Consider the following 20,507-nt stretch of genomic DNA (forward strand, 5'->3'; position numbering starts at 1 on the left):
CCAAAGGATGGTATTGATTCTGGAAGGAGAGAGGGAAGGGACCCCCCCAAAAAAGGGGGCTGAAAGGTAGGAAGAAAGAGAAAAAGAGAATGGAAGGAAGTCAAATCAGACATTCCTACTGGACACTTTTAGAAGGCGAGCAAGATGCCCTCCAAAGTTGCGTTTTAAAGGAAAACTTTTTCCCACGCAGGGTGTGCAGGAAACCATCCCGGTCCCACCTGAGCGAGCCTATCCGAGCCCCTCGGCCCCGCCCCTCGGCCCTAGGCCCCGCCCCTCGGCCCCGCCCCTCGGCCCCGTCCCCTGCCCCCGGACGCCGCTCGCCGGCAGGCCCGCCCACCGCGCCTGCGCACTTGGGGGCCGCTCCGCCGCGGGCCGTCGGGGCGGGGCCTTCCGCCCAGGGGAAGAGGAAGAGGAAGTGGGGGGAGGATCCTCGCAGGGAGTGAACCGGAAGTGCAAGCGCTCCTGCTCCTCTCCGGCCAGGCGGCTCCCGCTCTGCTGGGCCCGGTGGCCGCCAGAGAACTTTCTGTCTCCCGCCCCAGCGGTCGCCGCGGCCCGCTGCCTCGCCCGCCTGGCAGGCTCCCCCCCGCTTTCCCTTCCCCGCGCGGCCTTGTCTCCCTGTCGCCCCGCGGTGTCCGCTTGCCGCCGCCGCCGCCGCCGCCGCCGCCTCGTCGTCTCTGCCCGGCCGAGCGGCCCGCCCCGCTGCAGCGATGTGCGACAAGGAGTTCATGTGGGCCCTGAAAAACGGAGACTTGGACGAGGTGAAAGACTACGTGGCCAAGGTAAAGCGGCGACGAGCGGAGGTGGGATGCGGGCGGAGGCGGGGAGCTGCGGGGAGCTGGGGGGGAGGGGGGGGAGGGCTGGCGACCCCGGGTCAGACCCCCACCCTCCACCCGGAGCGCTGGTCATTGGCGTCTGGCCCTCTTTCTTCCATGCCGGACTTCCTTCGATCCTGCTTTGAATGGGGGGCAAGGTTGGGGGGGTTGGGAGGGAGGAGGGAGGGGGGCCAATTCTCCCATCTTTTGGACCTGCCGGTGGCCCACTGGAGGAACCCCCAGTGATCAGAATCGGGGGGACGTTTTCTTGAACTTTTGAGCCTGCTGAGAATCTAGAGGAGTCTTTGACCGTGACCGGGGGAGGGGGGTAGGGAGATGAGGGGCAAAAAAAAAAAAAAAAAAAAAAAAAAGAAAGAAAAAAGTACCGAAAATCGCGATGGCTACAATCTTGAAACTTGGTACGGGCCTCCCTGTGAAGTCTTCACTCTGGGTGTGGCCTTTTTCCCCCCTTCCCACTCCCAGGGATTAGGTGTTTGGTTGCAGGGGTGGAGCGTCTGACCTGGATCAGAATAGTTTTGTTTTTTGCGTGTGTGTGTGTGTGTATTTTTTTTTTTTTTTCCCAAGAAGCATGCTGTGACTTTTTCAGTTCCTCCGTGTCCGTCCCTTGGTTTGCACCCCACCCCACCCCCGCCGCTGAACTGCTGGAACGTGCACTGAGGAGTGTGCCGTTTCAGGGGTGCTCATCTCAAACCGAAACACTCCCCCGCCAAATAATAATAATAATAATCGACTCTGCATCGTGGCGGAATGGTAGGCTTAAAATTCCGAGCTGGCCTGCCCTCGGGGGCAGCCCCCCCTCCCCCGAAACCGTGCCTTTTGCAGTCACGAGAGAACCCACCTGCGATTATAATATGGTTAAGTGTAAAAAGGGACCTTCCAAAACAAAAAGTATGACCTCATGACATAACCGTGGAGGGGAGGCATCTTGCTTCTTAAAAAAAAAAAAAAAAAAAAAGTTGTGACTTTATGACATAACTGGGTAGCATCTTGCTCACCTCCTAAAAGTGTGAGAACGGGATCTAGGTTCTAGTTCTTCAAAGGGTATTTCGACCCCCCGGCGTGCTGTGTTTCTTTCCAGACCTGTGTCAGGAAGCAACTAAGCAGAAGCAGAGTTTCTCAAAACTTGCAGGATTGTGCAAAGGGCAAGCCGCTGCTAGTTTTTAGTCTATAATGAACCATTACAACTTAGACTCCACCCCACCCGCACCCACCCCCCTCCCAGTACGCAGGATGTGTGTTTAGTTATTCACGGTGGGTCTGCACAGCACCATTCACTGCTTCCTCAGCTAGTAGTCTGAAACCCTTGGATGTTTCCACATAAGGTTGAAAGGCAGAAATTACGGGGACACTCCAGTCCCTGGTGCACTGTCCAGTGGTGGAACCCTGCAGTGCTCTGGAAGGGAGTGGGCTTTTTGTTTTTCTGTTTCGGTAAAAGCTAGGTTATGCGATACACTTGAAGTATGGAAAGTTGGTAGGTACTAATGGAGCTTACAACTACAGAAACACCACCGTTTATGTGGTGTCTTCCTGGTACCTTATTTTATATCATCCTTGCGAGTCTTGTGAAGTCCTTTTATTCGTCTCGTTTTACAGATAGGAGTCCTGAGATGCAGAGTGCTTAAGACAAAAATCCACAGTTAAAGAGATGACAAATGATTAAGCCAGAACTGGACTGCTGACTCCAAGACTCAGGCTCTTTAACTGCTCCATGCATGCAGTCTCTCCCAATATAAAGTGTAATTGTGAAAGCATAGGATATCTTGCTTCCAGTACAACATCCCCCCCCCCCCCTTTTTCTTTAAGTTTTAAAATCAGGTCATTATGTGCAGTTTGGTTTTGTTCTTTTCCTATTACCGCCATACTGCCTATTCTTACCAAAAGAAGTGTGTTTGGGACGCCCGGTTGGCTCAGCAGTTGGGTGCCTGCCTTAGGCTCCGGGCCTGATCCCGGTCGAGGGATCAAGTCCCACATCAGGCTCCCGGCATGAAGCCCCCTTCTCCCTCTCTCTCTCTGTGTGTCTCTCATGAATAAATAAATAAAATCTTTAATAAAAAAAAAAAAAAGAGGTGTGCATGAGAGGGAGGCTAGACATTCAAAGAAAAGCAAAAGGAAGTATTAACTGGCTTATCTGAAAAGTTTGACTGAAATGTAATCCTATGAAAAACGAGCTTTTTCCTTAGTTTTGTTGAATAACTTGAGTCTCTTACTGTATCTTTTGTTTTGTTAATGAAAAATAACAACAACAACAAAAAAAAAAAAAACCAAACCACCAAAACCCAGCACTCCAGTTTTTCCTGAGTTTCCTTATGGTGCTATTCACATTCTCAGGTGCTTGTGACATAGTTTCTTCTGCTCAGCAGCCATCTTCCCTGCTTACTCTTGACTCATTTTTTTCATCCCCCAACCCTCATGATGATACTCTTGAGTTTATGTAATGTACATTTATTTAGGTAAGTGTATGTAAACAACATACATAAAGGAATGTTTGGACTCATCTAATTTTCCTTCTAAGCAGTCTTTAAAATACTCTCCTCAGTACTCCTATGAAGATTGCTCACATTGTTAGTATATAAGAATGGACCTGTAGGTGATTTTCCCTTTTTAAAACTAATATTTTAAAAAGTCAGTGATTTCACTTTTTTTTTTTACCTGCTGTTGACTTCTGTACAGAAATCTGAAATAAGGGTAGGCACAATTTGCTGTTTTGCGGTGAGTTCTAACTTTGAAAAATAATTTCAGAGCCCCCAAATCATTGAAAATTGTATGTTTCTAAATGGGAAAAGCAGCATATAAAGAAAATTTTAGGTTAATCCATATTAAATGTTCATCTGTAACATTAAAACAATATCTGAGACAGCTTGGCTTCTGGACCGACCACACTTGGTTAGTTCATTCATTTGTATTGGGCATGTGTCAGGTCCCAAGCACCCTCTTAGGCCTGGCCTGAAAGCGAAGAGGTCGGACACAGTGCTCAGGAAACTTAAGCATCCACTTTCAGCAGACTTGTGTGGGAAAATTTGCATACTTTTGAAGAAGTATGAAAACTACAAGTAACATCTCACTTACATGAAATTCAGTTTGTCCAATTGGAAAACAAGTGAAAGCCAGTGAGTGAGATCTTCACGAGCAGCAATAGTAGATACTTGTGGCCCCGTTTCCAATCTGTGTACTTGCTCTGGGTCACATTACCTGTGCCTCGTCTTCCATTTCTGCCTTCACATTCACTTCTTCCACTGGAGTTAGCTCTGCTTCCACCTGGGCTTCAGTCAGCCTAAAGGATGGCTCTGTTCGCATGAAGTCCACTTGAGCCCACACTGTCTTCTCAGAGATTTTTCATTTTTGTCGTTGCCATTTTGACTAATGACCTCATGACCCAGCCGCTTGCCCAGATGAGAAATTGGGGGATTTTCCCCAACTCCTGAGTGTTGTCAAGACAACCCACTTCGTCCCTTTTAGCCATTCTTCACTCTCCGTTCTTATCACTACTACTTTCCACTAGTTGCTGCCTGTTTCCTGCCTGAACTGTATTTTCCGTGACTATTAGTATTCCTCTCTTTCCTGGTCAACTTGCACATCTTGGTCAGGGAGATCTCTCTGTAATGTGAATTCTGAGACTCTTATCTTTTTCAGCCAACCTCCTTCACTGCCCTTAAAATATTTTGTGATTCCCCATTATTAATTTTTCCCCGTTACTAATTTTCAAAAGGGCCAGCTACTCCATTTGGGAGAGTAGGCCATTGGGATCTGGCCCATGCCTGCCTTTCTAAACCACCCCTCTGTAAACCCCCTGCTCCAGACCCACGCCGGGCTGTTTCTTACTTGTATACCTTTACATGTGCCCTTTTCATCCTCCCTGAGCAAGTCTGCTCACCTCAATCCCTCACCTCCAACTTGGTGAGCTTCTCTTTATCCTCTGAGCTTAAATACACTTCTGCCAGAAAAACATTTGCCTTCAACTGGTGCCCTGCTTCTTTTACTGTTTCACTTATCAAGTTTCTGTGACTTTGTTTACATGTCTGTCTTTAATTAGGCTCTGAGCCTCTGGAGCTTAGATATTATATTCTTTTTCATCTTTGTATCCCCAGTACAGTGCCAAGGAATTTCACACATGAAAAGCATATGTTCTGAGAAATTCTTTTTATTCTTGACTTAGCTACAGTTTCAACATTCTTCATTAGCTTATATAATAATGATTACCATTGACAGAGTGATTTATATTGCCAGGTATTAGAAGACACTCTGCAAGATCTTTACCTAAGTTTTCGTTTGCTTTTTACCCTATCATTTCAGTATAGCTAATAGTATACCCATTTTAAGGGTAAAGAAATTGAAACTTAGAGAAGTTAAGCAATTCAACAAGGTCGCAAAGTAAGTAGCACAACTGGGATTTAAACCTAGGGCTCTCCGAATCTGCGCCCCCCCCCCCCCCTTTTTTTTACACCATATCAGTCTACCCTGAAATGGTTATCTGGTTTCTTAGCTCAGAGTAGCTTAGCATCAGCACATTAAGAAAAAGCAAGGGGCTTGCAAGAAGTAGGCACAACAAGTTATCTCTGATTATGAATAAAGACATAGAAAATGCCTATAATTTAAAACACTTTTAACTGTAATAATACGGAAATAGCATAAAGACAACATCTCTTATAAACTTTATTATCTCCTCAGTAGAGGCTCTCTTTGCTCAAGGTACTCTATAAGGAGACTGGTTGGTTGATAGCTTGCGGAAACTTTTGTATTTATAGTCACACACAGTTTTGGGTTTTTTTGTTTTTTTTTTAAGTAATCTCTACACCCAACATGGGGCTTGAACCCACAACCCCCATACAGAGAGTTGCAGGCTCTACTGACTGAGCCAACCAGGTGCCTCTGTAGTCACATAGTCTTAGAATTTATATTCCTAATTATGATCCTATACAGTGCAGAAAAAGTTAAATTGTTTCTCTTTACCTTAAGAAACAAATGTAAACTAAAGTATTGGAATTTCTATTCAGAGTGGTTTCCTGAATAAGAACTTCTTTTTTTTTTTTTTTTTTTCTCAAAAAGTATGTTCTTAAAATTTTATTTGAGCATTGGGATGCCATGTGTAAATATAATTTCATTTACTTATCACATCAACCCATGAGCATTGTTAATGTTGTTAAGCCCCCATTTTAAAGATTAAGAGACTGAAGCAAAGATAAAATAGCTTGTCTATGGTCATAAAGCTCTTAGTGAAGCTGAGATTTGAACTCTAACCTCATAGCCCTTTGCTATTATACTTCATACCATTGGCCTTCATTTCTCAAGAATGCTGTGTGATTCAGGGGGTACTGTTTTATTGAGTATGCAAATGTTAAAAATAATCACAGCAGGATGGTAAGTATCCATTGAGACTACTTAGAGGTGAGCTTTGTGATAGATTTTGAGGATCCAGCTCTCCCAGAAGTGAATGCTCATGAATTGTATTAATAAATAGTCCTTTATAGTTTCCAGCAGGTTGATATATGTACTCTCTTGTTGTGCTTCTGTTTCACTTACTGTGAAATACTATACATCAGGTCTCTTAACTTCCCTTTCTCTGTGATTCCCTTTCCCTCTCTAGCCCCCATTCTAATTACATCTATCTGCCTTTGACACTCTGATAGCTTTGAAAAGCAACAATTGTGCACCCTTTGAAAGGATAGGATCTCTTGAACTTGAGAAAAGTATCAACTCTAATCTTTAGAAACTGCAAGACTTATTAGGTTTGCTTTTCACTTTCCTAATAAAATAGGCAATTTAAAAGCAATCCTAATTTAATATCTTGCTATTTATTCATTTTAAGCAGTTTTCCTTTTCTCTCCATTCCTTTTTTTAAATTACCAGTTTATTTCTTATAAAGATTTGTCACCATATCTGCCCTTTCTGTACCAGGGCTGGTGACTCTGTCAGAAAGCAGATAGATCAGTTTGTATACGTATAGATTCCTTCAGAAGATATAGAAAGTTTAGTATAGATACACTTTTAGTCTTTTTTTCTTTTTAATGTACAGGAAGATCTTTTTTATATTGGAAGTCTAGTGTTCACTCACATGTCTATAGGCTATATATAGTGTTTTGATTTGAAATTTTAAACGTTATTCTTGCACTAGTGCAGACCGTTAAAAGTGTACTATATTAAAGCTGATTTGATTATAAAAATCATATAAGCTTTTAATATTTAAAAGATAACACTGTATTGAATAAAATAAATTGAAACTAAGTGTCCCCCATTGCTCATTTTCCCCTGCCCAGGTAGTTTCTTTAAAGTACAGGTTCTATTAGGTATTTTTAAGACAGAAAAGCATTAAAAAGACAAAAATTGCCCCATAAATTCTATCTAGATAATTCCTGTTAACTTTAAAATGAAATTAATTCAGGAACAGATAAAAAAATGCAACAGCTATGGCTTCCTTCCTGGTCTCTGTGAACAGTGAGCCATTTTTAACAATTCTGCATAATTTCAGAGAAACACCAGAAACTCACTCATCTATTTCCCCACTTAAGAGCAATTTTGTATGTACTTCCACACTTTGTTTTTTTTTAATTCCTTAATAATTTATCTTGGATTCCACAACAAAATTTATTCATCCCTCTCCCCCTTTTTTTTCCAGTAGGGAGGGCATAGTATTCTATTTTATGGATGTACCATAATTTATTTAACTAGTATTCTATGGTAAATAGTTTATCAAGCTTATTTTTTCTTTTTTCTTTTTTTTTTTTTCAAGAATTTATTTATTTATTCATGAGAGACACAGAGAGACAGGCAGAGAGACAGGGAGAAGCAGGTTCCATGCTGGGAGCCTGATGCAGGACTCGATCCCGGGTCTCAGGATCACACCCTGGGCCAAAGGCGATTCTAAACCGCTGAGCCATCCAGGCTGCCTCTCCAGCTTATTCTTTCAATTAAACAGTGCTCTCATGATTACCTTTGTATATATACCTTGATAGCTTTTGTGTCTGTATTACCCTCCTGATAAAGTTTTACTGACTTAGGCATATATCAGTAAGCACACAAGACTGATTATTCCCTCACAACATCAGCAGCACTGGGCATCATCACACTTTTTAGTTTTTGCCATTTGAATAGATGAAAAATGATCTCTTACTTCAAATTGCATTTCTTTAACAAGAAAATAAAACATCAGAACTTTTACAGCACATGTGTTCTTCCCCCCGCCCAATTTCTTATTTATATTTTTGTTCATTTTTCTATTAGGTAGTTGGCTTTTTATTGATTTGCATGAGCCCTTTATAAATTAAGGAAGTTCTTTTTTTTATCATTTTTCTTGTAGATTTTTTTTGCAGTTTGTCTCTTGACTTCAATCTATTTTGTTCTGTAACAGTCTTTACTTTTTATATGGTAAATAGATCACTTTTCCCCCATTTGTGACTTGGATATTATCTTTTATTTACAGAGATCTCTTCTCTATAAAATTATAGATAAATTTGGTCTTCCAGACATTTCCCCCCCCCCTTTCTTTTGTATTTTAGGTATTTGATCCTTCTGTTATTTACTTTGAAGTGTTTGTTTTTTGACAGTTTGCTTCCATATCATTTATTGTGTAATTCCTCTTTCCCTACTACTCTAAATGATTATTTCATAATATATTTTAGTATGGAATAGAGCCATTTTTCTCTTGTATTCTCTTTAGAACTTTTGCAGGAGCATTCCTTTAAGATTTTTTCCTTTTTTCTTGTCTTGGGGAGAATACGAGCATTTTTAAAACTACCTCACTTTTATCCTTTATGTTTCCATAAGCATTATATATTTTTTCCTAGCATGTTGGCACCATGTAATCTGAAGAACATAATGCTTTAGGTTCTAATTCTTTATGAAGTATTTTAGGATCAGAGGATATGGTTCAGTATGAGAATATTCTGTATCAAAGTATTTGAAACCATGTGTTTAGATAATCAAATCACAGCTGAATTGATATTTAAGAATTACTTTAGGTACTATAGCAGATGCTACCGTGTAATGAGAAGTATGACTGAAATTAACTTTTTTTTTGCAACTGTATCTTTATTAATAGTTCTGACAGCTTCAAAGCTTGATTTTTTCTTTTTTTTTTCTTTTTTTTTTTGTCCACAAAACACTACGCAGGGTAGAGCTGTGATTATTGAAAGCAATGAAGGAAGAAACAAAACATAAGCTGACCCTAGAAAATGAAGGGGCAAAGAGTCATGTTACCTTAAAGTTCTAGAGGCCAATACAGTGATTAATATGTATGAATGTAAACTTGAGCTTCAAGTAAAGTTTAAATTAAGTCCACTTTTCTCCTATGTAAAAAGTCAGAGATGTGTAGGACATATTTTGAAAAGATTTCTATTTGGGACGGCCCCAGGGGCCCAGTGGTTTAGAGCCACCTTCAGTCCAGGGCCTGATCCTGAAGTCCCAGGATCAAGTCCACATCGTGCTCCCTGTAGGGAGCCTGCTTCTCCCTTTGCCTGTGTCTGCCTCTCTCTTTCTCTGTCTCTCTCATGAATAAATAAAAATCTTAAAAAAAAAAAGAAAAAGAAAAAGACTTCGACTATATAAAATAATGAACATTTTGATACTTAGGTCTAAATTCTTGACCTTCTGAAAATTTTAGATATCTAAGAAAGGGGGTTGCAGATAATAAACACTGCCCATAGTATAATAGAAGCTATAATAGATAGTGTCCTTAGGGAATTTAGAATTTCATTGTTGACTTTAGCCAAAGTGTTCATGGCTTTGGAATTAAACCCTCTTGCTTTGGCTCTGTTAACTAACTGGGACTAACTAACTAGCAAGTTAGTTCCCTGCTCAGAACCTGGGTTTCCTCAACTAGAGAAAAATGAGGCTATTAATATCTACTTGATATATGTCAACTGTGTACCATTTTCCCTGGCATGCAGTGTTAGCCAAGAAATGTTAGCCATTGTTATTCATAATAATAACTATATGTTTAGAAGCAGAACTACTTAAATATCACCTAGTCCATCTCCCTTATTTTGTAGATGAGGAAAAATTAGTTATTAAAGGGCTTGACCCAGATTATACTGCTAATTAGGATTAAGACTTTAAAGCAATTTCCTGGAACCAGAACAGGTGCTTTTTTTTTTTTTTTTTTTAACTAAACTATGGTATTTTATGATAAAGTACTTTGTACTTTATACTAGTTACTACCTCTGTTGCAATATTCTTTTTTGCCCCACCCTATCTGCTCAGTAAATTTCTATCTATTTTTAAAGTTCTTGTTCTGCCTAGCATTGCCTGTTTGTGCAGTTAATTGCTTATTTATGCCAATGTGGTATCTAACATGGAACTTTTTTACTGTGTTGATGCTATAGTGCCGAGTTTCTTTAACTGAAGAGATATGAGCTCCTGTTTTGACTGAAAAGTCCCTGGACTTGAATTAGAAAAAAAAAAATAGCTTAAGAAACTTAGATCTTGTTCTGTGGAGTTCTCTTCTTGCCTTTCGAATGTTCAAGAGTTTTGTCTAATGACTGGTTAAAAAAAAAAAGTGCCTGTGTAGAAGTGTTACCTGTTACCATTTAGATATCTGAATAGTGCCTCTCAGACTTGAGAACTCACAGCCTACCTCCCCCCAGATATTTCAGATCCTGATTTAAGATACAGTGTTTGTAGTGGGGCTTTAATCTTTTGGGAGGTGGGACTTCCCAGAATTTGAAGGCCCTTCCTAGTGTTTGAGGAGTTCTCTCTTACATAGTATGAATCTTGATGAAATGCAAGTCCTACCACAATAAAAGCCAAAAAGGACAAATACATTGCTTTTTCCTGCCTACACTTAGGAAATGGCTCCAAAACTCATAACCATAATTGGATACTTTTATCTGGAGGTGATATAAAGACTCAGGCAACATAAAGGATATAGCAGCAGCAATAAAATACGCAGTTTGCAGAAAAAAAGAAGTAATGGTATGCCCGTTGTGGCATCTCTTCTGCACCTAGGTGCTTCTTGGGTCATATTTTGGTTTTATTTCCTGTTTTGAAACCTCCTTCATGCCTGCACGTTTATGGAGCTTGGTTTTTCAACCTTCCCAGTAATTCTGAGAGAGATTTTTAATACCTGTTGAACACATTCCATTCCTGTTCCTCATTGTGAATTGGTTTTTGCTGCTTGTAATTCAGAAGCCCATATTAATTTTTGCTTCCCTATCCTCCTCCCTTCTTGTGCTGTGAGCTTTTTGAAGATAGAAATTTTCTTTGTATTTCCAGCATTTATCATGTCTTTTATCTGCTATATAGTTAAGTTTGGGTTGAATTGGTATTCTAGGAACTAACCCTCCTCCCTTGGTTGTATTGTATATTTCTCTTTGTAACAGATGTTCTCTTACTATGTATGAATGATGTTCCTTCATATTTCCTCTCTTGAAAATAGCTAAGTTTTCAAAGGCTTTGTTTTAAACTGGTAAACTTTGTCCAGCTTTTTCACACTATTATCATAGGTGTGGAATACAATAGTGACAATAGTTATATAGATAGAATACCAGCTTTCACTTGTCACCTCTCATGGCCATCACTTTAGAAGTTCAGTAGAGAACTTTTAAAACCATAGATCTCAATAAAAGTAAAGGTAGTTTTTATGCTTGCATCTTGTAAAGAATCATCATTGCTTTTTTATTGGTATCAATGAACGGATATTAAAATCCATACTTAATGCCACAGAAAACAATATAAAAAGCACATGGGGGGAAAAAAGCACATGGACCATCAAACCAATAAAATTGAAAGCTATCTCACTGCAAACTAAGCCCTTCGAAAACACCCTTAGTATTTATTACTTTAAAGCCCTCTTTATAAGAGTAATTATACTTTCACTTTAGATTCCAACAGACCTGGGTTTATCCCAATCCTACCACTTACTAGCCTTGACCAAGTTATTTAATTTCACCAACCTTCGCTTTCTCATCTGCAAAGAGGGATTATAATAATAACCAATTCAGATGTTTTATCTAATCTTTAAGAAATAGTGTAAAATTCAATAAAGCAGTATTGTACAGATTGTAACTACATAGTGAATAGTTGCTATTTGTGGTGTTGTTCTTATGTAGATCCATTCCTAAGAGGAGTCTTAGAGAGACCAGGGCTTTCTTAGGCTTTGTGACCTATAGTCTCTATCATAGCTATTCCTCTATGCAGTTAGGCAAAGGCAGCCATAGATGATATATAAGCAAATAAGTATGTCTGTGTTCGAGTGAAACTTTATTTACAAAAACAGGCAGCAATCTGGATTTGGCCCTTAGATCAGAGTTTGCTCATTTCTCTGTAACACTGAAGTTGCAATATTGGCTCGTCTAATAAACTCAGTTCTATTTCTTTCTCCTTGAGATTTTAAGATCTAAAATAATCATATGTATGATCAAATATAATACTTACTTTGGGACTCAACATTTCCAAAAATATGATTCAGAAATTTTTCTGGTTTAAAGATATTGAAGGAATAACAAGACTTAGAAAAGCTATGTGTAGATAAGGGAATGAGAAAGAAAGAGGTTGAATGAAATTCTCTAAAAGAAAAAGCAGAGTCTCTATAGTAAATTTGTACCTTGGGCAAGAGGCTTAGAATTATTATGAAAATTAGGAATCATTACTTGTATACATGCAAACAAGAACTAATTTAGATTATTAAACTGAAAGGGGATTCTACAAAATCTTTTAGCCATCAGAGGTCATCCTTCACCAAAAATGTTCCAGGATTATTCTCTCTAGCCCTAATGCCAGTCCCAAGACCCTGCTTGATTTCCAAACTGTGGAAGTGAAAGAGAAGACTGCATAGTACGGTTTTCTCTGGTTCATTCATAATTCATTCAGCACATATCATTTGAGTACCTTTAGTAGCAGCCACTGTGTCCAGTAAGCATAGGAATACAATAATTAATATTTTCTGAAGATCCATGTTCTTTAGTAGGTTCAGTTAAAAGGGTATACAGAACAAACAATAATTAAGATAGTTGTATGGGTTCTGAATAAATTATTTTCCTACTTAAAACATGACATAGGAATAAAACTTAAAAAGCAGTATACATTTATGTTAAGGAATCATACAACCATGTAAAAGTAATAGACTGCGATAAGAATCAAGAAAAAGTCATATTTGGTTACAGTAGAGCAGAGAATCAGTGCTATAGAACATCAAATTCAAAGTGGAAGATAATGGGAACATAATGCCTTCTCTGAGTGCTTACTCTGTGTCAGGTATGGTCCTACAAAATGAGATACTGTGCATGTAGAGATGCATGTTATTTAATCTCATGTCTACCCAGGTAGGCTTTATCTCCATTTTATATGTAGAGAAATGAAAATGAAGCAACTTGACTGAAATCCTACAGCTAGTAAGTAGAAGGGCAAGATTTGATCAGACTGATTCCAAAAGAGTATTCTTTGCCATCATTTGCACTGAAAGTTTTTAGAACTACAAATGAAGTACATAGATAGAAAAAATTGAAGATTATTACAATATATAAAGCATTAAGATTGAACCAGCAAAACATAGGGAAGAGCATACAAGTTTGAACTGATAAATAGAAATACAAATTTTCACAACTGAAAAGAACACCCAAAATTGGAAATGGAGGGTCCTCACATTTTATTCAAAGCCAGTAAACATAAATGAGGAGCGTGACACATCCTGACTAAAGTGATTAACTATGAAGATTTTCTTTTAGTCTGTATGCTTATGGGCAAAATAGTAACATTAATTTTAAGAGGTTAAATCATCTTACCTTTAGATTATTTTCTGTGATAGTACTGGAAAACAGTGAAACAAGCAATTCTGTTAGGAATAAAACATATATTCAAGTTGTCACTCATGTATGATGGTGACAGAAAAACAATCTTAAGAAAATGTATACACCACCTCTCTTCCCACTCGATAGATTTCTTCAAAGGTCACACTTAAAATTGTAGGAACTGAGTTACTCTTTCCCCTCTTTCTTCTCTCCTGCCCCCTCTTTTCCTTCCCTTTTCCCTTTCCCTTCCTATCATGGGTTTATTTACAGATACATACTTTAGGAATATAAACCATTGGATCCAGACACAAAATATTTCTCAGGCTACATAAGATTTTAGGAATAAATTCCACCTGTTGAACCCTGAATTAGTTTTTTGAAAATGAAACTAATTTTTGATCATATTAATTTTTTCAAATTGAGATACTACCATAATGTTTTGAATGGAGCTTTTAAGTTTTGGTAGTCTATCTTCATATAAATGCATGCATTCTGTTAAATTAAAATTTTAATTTTATACCACCAGTAAAAATGTTAATACTTAGCTAATTTCCATCTGAAAATTTCCAAGTGCAACTGATTGCTTTAAAACCTTCCAATACAGAAAAATAAGGTGAGCTTTTAATAAGTAAATCAGCTATATAAAACTAATTTAAATGACTTAAGTAGCCATTTTGAAAAAAAAAAAAACTTAGTTAAAAGTTCTGTGTGGTATATCCATGGGGAAGTATACTATAAGAATTCTGCTCTTGGAGGGGAGGAGGTTGGGGGGATAGGGTAACTGGGTGATGGACATTAAGGAGGGTAGGTGATGTAATGAACACCAGGTGTTATATAAGACGGATGAATCACTGAGCTCCAACTCTGAAACCAGTAATACATTATATGTTAATTAATTGGATTTAACTACAAGCTTTAAAAATTTCAGTTCTTTTTTTTTTTTTTTAATTTTTATTTTATTATTTATGATAGTCACAGAGAGAGAGAGAGAGAGAGAGAGAGAGAGAGGCAGAGATACAGGCAGAGGGAGAAGCAGGCTCCATGCACCGGGAGCCTGATGTGGGATTCGATCCGGGGTTTCCAGGATCGCGCCCCGGGCCAAAGGCAGGCACCAAACCGCTGCGCCACCCAGGGATCCCAAAATTTCAGTTCTTAACTGTCATGGGCTTTCATTTAAAAACTTTATTAGTAAAAAATGTAGATGTATAACACTTCTGTTAAAAATACAGTTATACATTATGTTTGCACTTAAAATTTTTTCGTTCACGTTTTGATTTTCATTAGTTCTGTGTGATACTGGTAGGTAAATTAATGAAAATGAACTTGTAATTTGAATATATCCTTCCAAAACCTTGAATAGTCCTAAGAATCCCAGAGACAGAAAAACATAGTCATTCAGATAACTATGTTAAAAATACAGAACTTTGTTTTATTTTTTCATCCTTAAAGTATATGTGTTTTGTTTTTTTATTATGAACAATTTCTTCTTCCAAAGAAAACTGTTTGCCAGATTCTCAGACATCATTACCATTGAAGTATGTTGAAATTATTACCATTTGTCGTAATTTTGTCAGTGAAAATAACCCGGTTGGGAACATGTGTGTGGTGACTGATCCTGGTAGATTTTAGAAGGTGATTTCTTTGGTCAGGATCAGCCTAGTAAGGATTTTAAATAGTAGTAAGAAACTATTCTTCAAAACAATTTAAAATGTTTTCTGTGGATGCATTATTATTTATTTACTAAATAGGTGCTCATTAAGTGAATGTTTATGATGCGTATTATTATTGTTCATTATTTTGAAATGCATTCATATTTATAATATTTAAAGTTTGATGCATTTAGTATGTCATACCTTTCCTGTTAACTTTGTAGAAAATATATATAATTAAGGACAAGTTGATTATATATTTCTCAGACATTCTACCTTTCTGTTGTGCCATCTACCTTATTATCATCTTTTTGGTTTCCTTTCTTCCTCATTGGTAAATTATACATTTGAATCCACTGCTGTGTTGTCATTTATAACTGGTACTTTTTATCTGCTAATGTCACCGGTACATACTACATATTATGTAATTTTTTTTTTGGCAAAGTTGTACCCTAAGGCAAGGACTTATAACCTCGAGGGGCAGGAAAGAGAGGACAGAGGGGCACTTGTAGGAAAGGAGGGCCCCTAGCATTCATCCAATCCTCAAAAGGCTCCGTCATTATAAAAATATTAAATACCACAGTCTTAGGGAAATTCTGAACTCACAGTAGGGAAAGGTAGTACTTAGCTGTAATTTAATTCCTGGGAACATTGACTCAACTAACTATATAGAATTTGTTAAATACAATAGTTTTACTGCATGCTACTATCAGGTAGGTGTCCAGGATTAATTTACATGCTGTGCTACAAAATAGTCACACGTATGCTAATTTAGTCTATTATTTGTTAAGTGGCTTTTGAGGACACTGGTTTCTTGTGACAGTACAGTATGTACTTATGCATTAGAACTCAGTTGCAGCAGCATGTAGGTATCTTGGAGATCAGAGGAAGCAAATTACGTGTGTATTTTCACCTAAAAAAAGTCCTAAGACAGAGTTCTCTGCAAGAGTCAGATGACCATTTCATTTGGAAATATTATAAAGAATGTTATCTCAATCTGAATGTTTATTATTCAAATGAACCTAATGTGTAGTAGAAACCTGTAAGAAATACTAGATCTAGTAAATATTCCCACCAAACCACACTTTGGAGATGCATATGAAAGATTTTTGCCATTAAGGACAGGAAATCTGAAACTGTTGAAAGTATATACATATTTGCAGATATATTTTTATTCCATATTAAAACCATTTAGGAGAGTGGATAAGGCATATATTGAAAACTGGGAAATCTGATGAAAGGAGGGGTAGAAAAGTAGAAATATAAAGTAAACTAGACTAAGTAAACTGACTACTCCTCTCTCTTTGGACTGTGGTTGTTAGAAATAAAACACTTCATATCACAAAACCCCTTCAGAGGATTTTTTTAAGTTATCATTGTACCTAATTTTTTGTGCCTTATTTGTCATAAACTTTCAGAAGCTGTTCTTACAGTGACGTAGTACTAGCAGCCCAGCAGAAGAAAAATTAACTCTCTGGACCATATAAATGATTAAAATGACAGATCCCTAGAATATAGATAAAGCAAACCAAAGACCTACTACTTGTCCTGTATTACAAATAAACGTAACAATATTCTAATAGCCACCATGTAATTTTATGACTTGCTGGGTGCTTTGTCTACATTTTCTCATTTAATTCTCATAAACATTTGGTTTAAAAACACTATGGAAGATTGTTTTCACAGGTAAGATAAATGAGAATTGAAGAAATTTAAGTAATATGCCCAGGTTAACCAAGTTAGTAAATGGTAGAGCCAAGATTTGTCTGTAGATCTGTTTGGTTCCATAAAACACTCTCATTTCCATTACATGAATGTGAGGTTTTTGGTTTTTGGTTTTGAAAGACTGAGGGAGTAGAGATGGAGTTTCAATTTTTGTTTGTATGACTTGGCACATACCTGGTGTCAAAAGTGAAACTTTCAGAACCACAGTGACCATAGTCCGGCTCATGCTATGTGAATTACAGCTGTTAATTTTCCTGATGAACTTGTGTCTTTTTGTCCACTTCTGTACATTTCTACCATGTAGAATAATGTCTTGCTCTTAGTGGGAGCTCAAGAATATTTGAATAAATGACTGACCAAATAAATTGCTAGTGAGTGAAAAAAAATCTTTAAAGCTTTTAAAGGTCTTACTTATAAAGATCTAGAGCTGTGCATATGATAGTAAGTGTTTACATAGAAAGAGCTTGGAATTATATTCTCTCTCCAGAAGATGAAATCAAAATCAAATTAAGGAGTGTCAGCTTGAGCTGAAAGGCAACGTTTGGAGACTAAATGACAGGAAAAAGAGTATCCAAAATCTGAACAGGAAATGAAGTGTTAACAGAGACCGAGACCAAGAACCAGTTCACCTTCATCTTGGCCTTAGCAAACTGAGAGAAAAGGGATCTGAATCTGGGAAGGTGGAGAGGGACTGTAACATTGTCTTGGGATTTGACTAGTCACCCGGTGTACATTAGGGATGTTCCGTGTTCTTAAAATGCTTTTAACTGCTTCTACGGTGTAATACAAAAGATAAGGAGATTAAAAAAAAATAGATGACAAGCCACTTTGAGTTAGTCATGTAAAAAAATCATTCCAGGCTTCATAATTTAAAAATAAGTTATTTAAATCATTATAAGACTTTACATTTGATACAGAACATTGCTTATTATTTTTTATAATTTGTTACTCAAGAGGAAACAATCAAATTATTACACAGTATCACCAAAGCCAGGTATTAGTTTGCTGGTTTTTGCTTAAAATGAAAGATGAACACCTACTTTGGCTCCTAGACTTTGATTCAAAATATTAAGACTTATTTTTTAAACTAAGGCTTGGAGATTTACTGCAGTTCTAAAAGTGCTGTACACTGAAAATTCTTGTTTTCATTCTGAATGCTCATTTTTATAAGGATGTATTTTGAATAGGTTTGTGAATAATTATTCTAAAAGAAATAGCGGACTCTGCGTGTGTGTGTGTGTGTGTGTGTGTGTATACATATATTATAAATACTGGGGGGGCTGTTTCTCAAGCATTGAAAACTCTGTTAAATGAACTTTTTTTTTTTAAGATTTTTATTTATTTATTCGAGAGAGGCAGAGACATAGCAGAGGGAGAAGCAGGCTCCCTTTAGGAGCCTGATGTGGGACTGGATCCCAGGACCCCAAGGTCATGACCTGAGCCAAAGGCAGATGCTCAACTACTGAACCACCAAGGCGCCCCTGTTAAATAAAATTTTATTATTGATTTATAAAACTAGAAAAATAGATCTTAGAATTTGAATTCAGATGTTCTGAGGTTAATTTACTTTCGAAGCAAGATGGATTGGATGATGTTTCTGTACAGTTTTTCTTTAATGGATTTTTAAATTCATAAAAATTCCCATTACCTTTTAGCTAGTATGGAAAGTTACCAGAATTAGTATACTAAAAATTTTTGTTGTTGCAAAATCTAGGCAAACTAATAAATGTTTTCAAAGTCTAATGTGAAATAAAATAATAGGTTTTAAAAAGCCATGTAACTTTAAATTAATTTAACCATCTCACAGAAGCTGTGGTTTTCCAGTTTTTGGTCTATTCATAAGTAATATTCTTACCTTTAATATAATACTTTAATACTTTATTTTCAAAATAATGATTTTCCAGTATTGAGGTCTTCTTTGCTTCATCCGTAATTTAGGACATTTACTATTGGTTTTGTTGTGTGTGTGTGTGTGTGTGTGTGTGTGTGTGTATTTGTGTGTTTTGTGTGGGTTTTTTTGTTGTTCCTTTGGGGGCTTTTGGCCTATTTTGTGTTTATATAAAGTTTTGGTATTGATTTTTAGTTTTACTGTATTGAAATTAGAGAATAGTTTCTATAAGGTTTTGAACTTTAGAATGTGTTGAGGTTTTCTTAGGTCTGTAATAGTCAACTTTCGTTAATCACTGAAAGTTAAAGGTGTAGTTTCTATAAAGTACAAAGTTCAATATATATTAATTCAGTCAACCTGCCAAAGACTGAGATTATTAAGACAGTCTCCCACTACAGTGCTATTTTTGTCAGTTATTTTCAGGTAGATACATGACTAACATACACATTTTTTTTTATGTAAAATGAACATCTTTTTCATGTGTATTTTTCTTTGCCTTGAATTCAACTTTATCATATTAAAACTGCTCATTAATTTTTTAGATATATGTGCCTGATATATTTTTGCCCATTCGTTACATTTTTCACATTTTCTTACATTATTTTGTTTTGGGGTGTGTGTCTCATTGGATTTTTGTTTGCTTTTCTTTTTGTCAGTGTTATTTAACAAAATCTAAGATTCATTCTTTATCTTTAAATTTGATAGTTAAACCTGTTCACATTTGTTGACATAACTGATGAGTTTAAATTTTCATTAGACTTTGAATTTATTTTGCTTAAACTTACTTTCATTTTGTTTTTTGTTTTTTGTTTTGTTTTTTTTTTTAGCCATAGGGATTTATTTTCTCAGTTTCCTTTTCTGTGAGTTGTATTCATTTTTTTAGTTCTATCAGAACTTAAATTTCATCAGAAAACAAGTGTTTGAATCTAAATTTTACTAAGCAGTAGCCTCTAGTTGTATTTTTTCAAAGCAAGTGTGTTATTTTAATTGATTATAAAAGTAATGGATGCTGGAAACCTGGGTGGCTCAGCACTTAATGGTCCTCTGCCTTCGGCCCAGGGCGTGATCCTGGGGTCCAGGGATCAAGTCGCACATCAGGCTCCCCACAGGGAGCCTCTGCCTCTGTCTCTCTGCCTTTCTCTGTGTGTCTCTCACGAATGAATAAATAAAATATTTTTTTTAAAAAAGTAATAGATACTCATTTTTAACAAATATAATGTTGAAATTCAGAAAGTGAGAGTATTTTCATAGTCCTGGTCTCTAAAGATGACTCCTAATAAATTTATTGCATATTTTATATGATTATAGATAAGCATAGTCTTCTAAGTTTTGAAGTAAGTGGAATCATCTCTGCTTTATTCACTCAACAGCATGGTCCTCTCCCCATGTCGACAGTATGGAATTTGGGCAAGTTACCTTCTTGGAGCCTCAGTTTCCTTGTACATGAATAGTAGTACTAATTTCCTAAAGCTTTGTGATAATTAAGTGAATTAACACTTGGGAATTACTTGTAACAGTGCCTAGCCACATGGTAAGCATTCAAGAAGTATGTTATTTTCATCTTAAATGATTCTGTGTAGTGTTCATGGAGGATATGCCATCATTTATTTAAAAGTCACTGTGTACAGCATTTAATTGTGATTGTGTCACTTAAGACCCTATTTCGGGTAGAATCTAGTGGAGTTTTATTTCCTCA

The 20,507-nt window shown here is 37.2% G+C and overlaps 1 protein-coding gene across 1 annotated transcript in view; it reads left to right on the forward strand.

Moving 5' to 3' along the window:
• Window positions 1-312: 312 nt before the first annotated feature.
• Window positions 313-20,507, forward strand: part of MTPN (myotrophin) — a 57,510-nt gene continuing 37,315 nt past the window's right edge. Inside the window, exon 1 of the mRNA XM_025984496.2 lies at window positions 313-779. Within this exon, the coding sequence (XP_025840281.1) occupies window positions 708-779 (72 nt within the window). The 5' untranslated portion in view covers window positions 313-707. The remainder of the gene's footprint in view (window positions 780-20,507) is intronic.

Source organism: Vulpes vulpes, chromosome 7 (genome assembly GCF_048418805.1).
Source record: "Vulpes vulpes isolate BD-2025 chromosome 7, VulVul3, whole genome shotgun sequence".
Classification (NCBI taxonomy): domain Eukaryota; kingdom Metazoa; phylum Chordata; class Mammalia; order Carnivora; family Canidae; genus Vulpes; species Vulpes vulpes.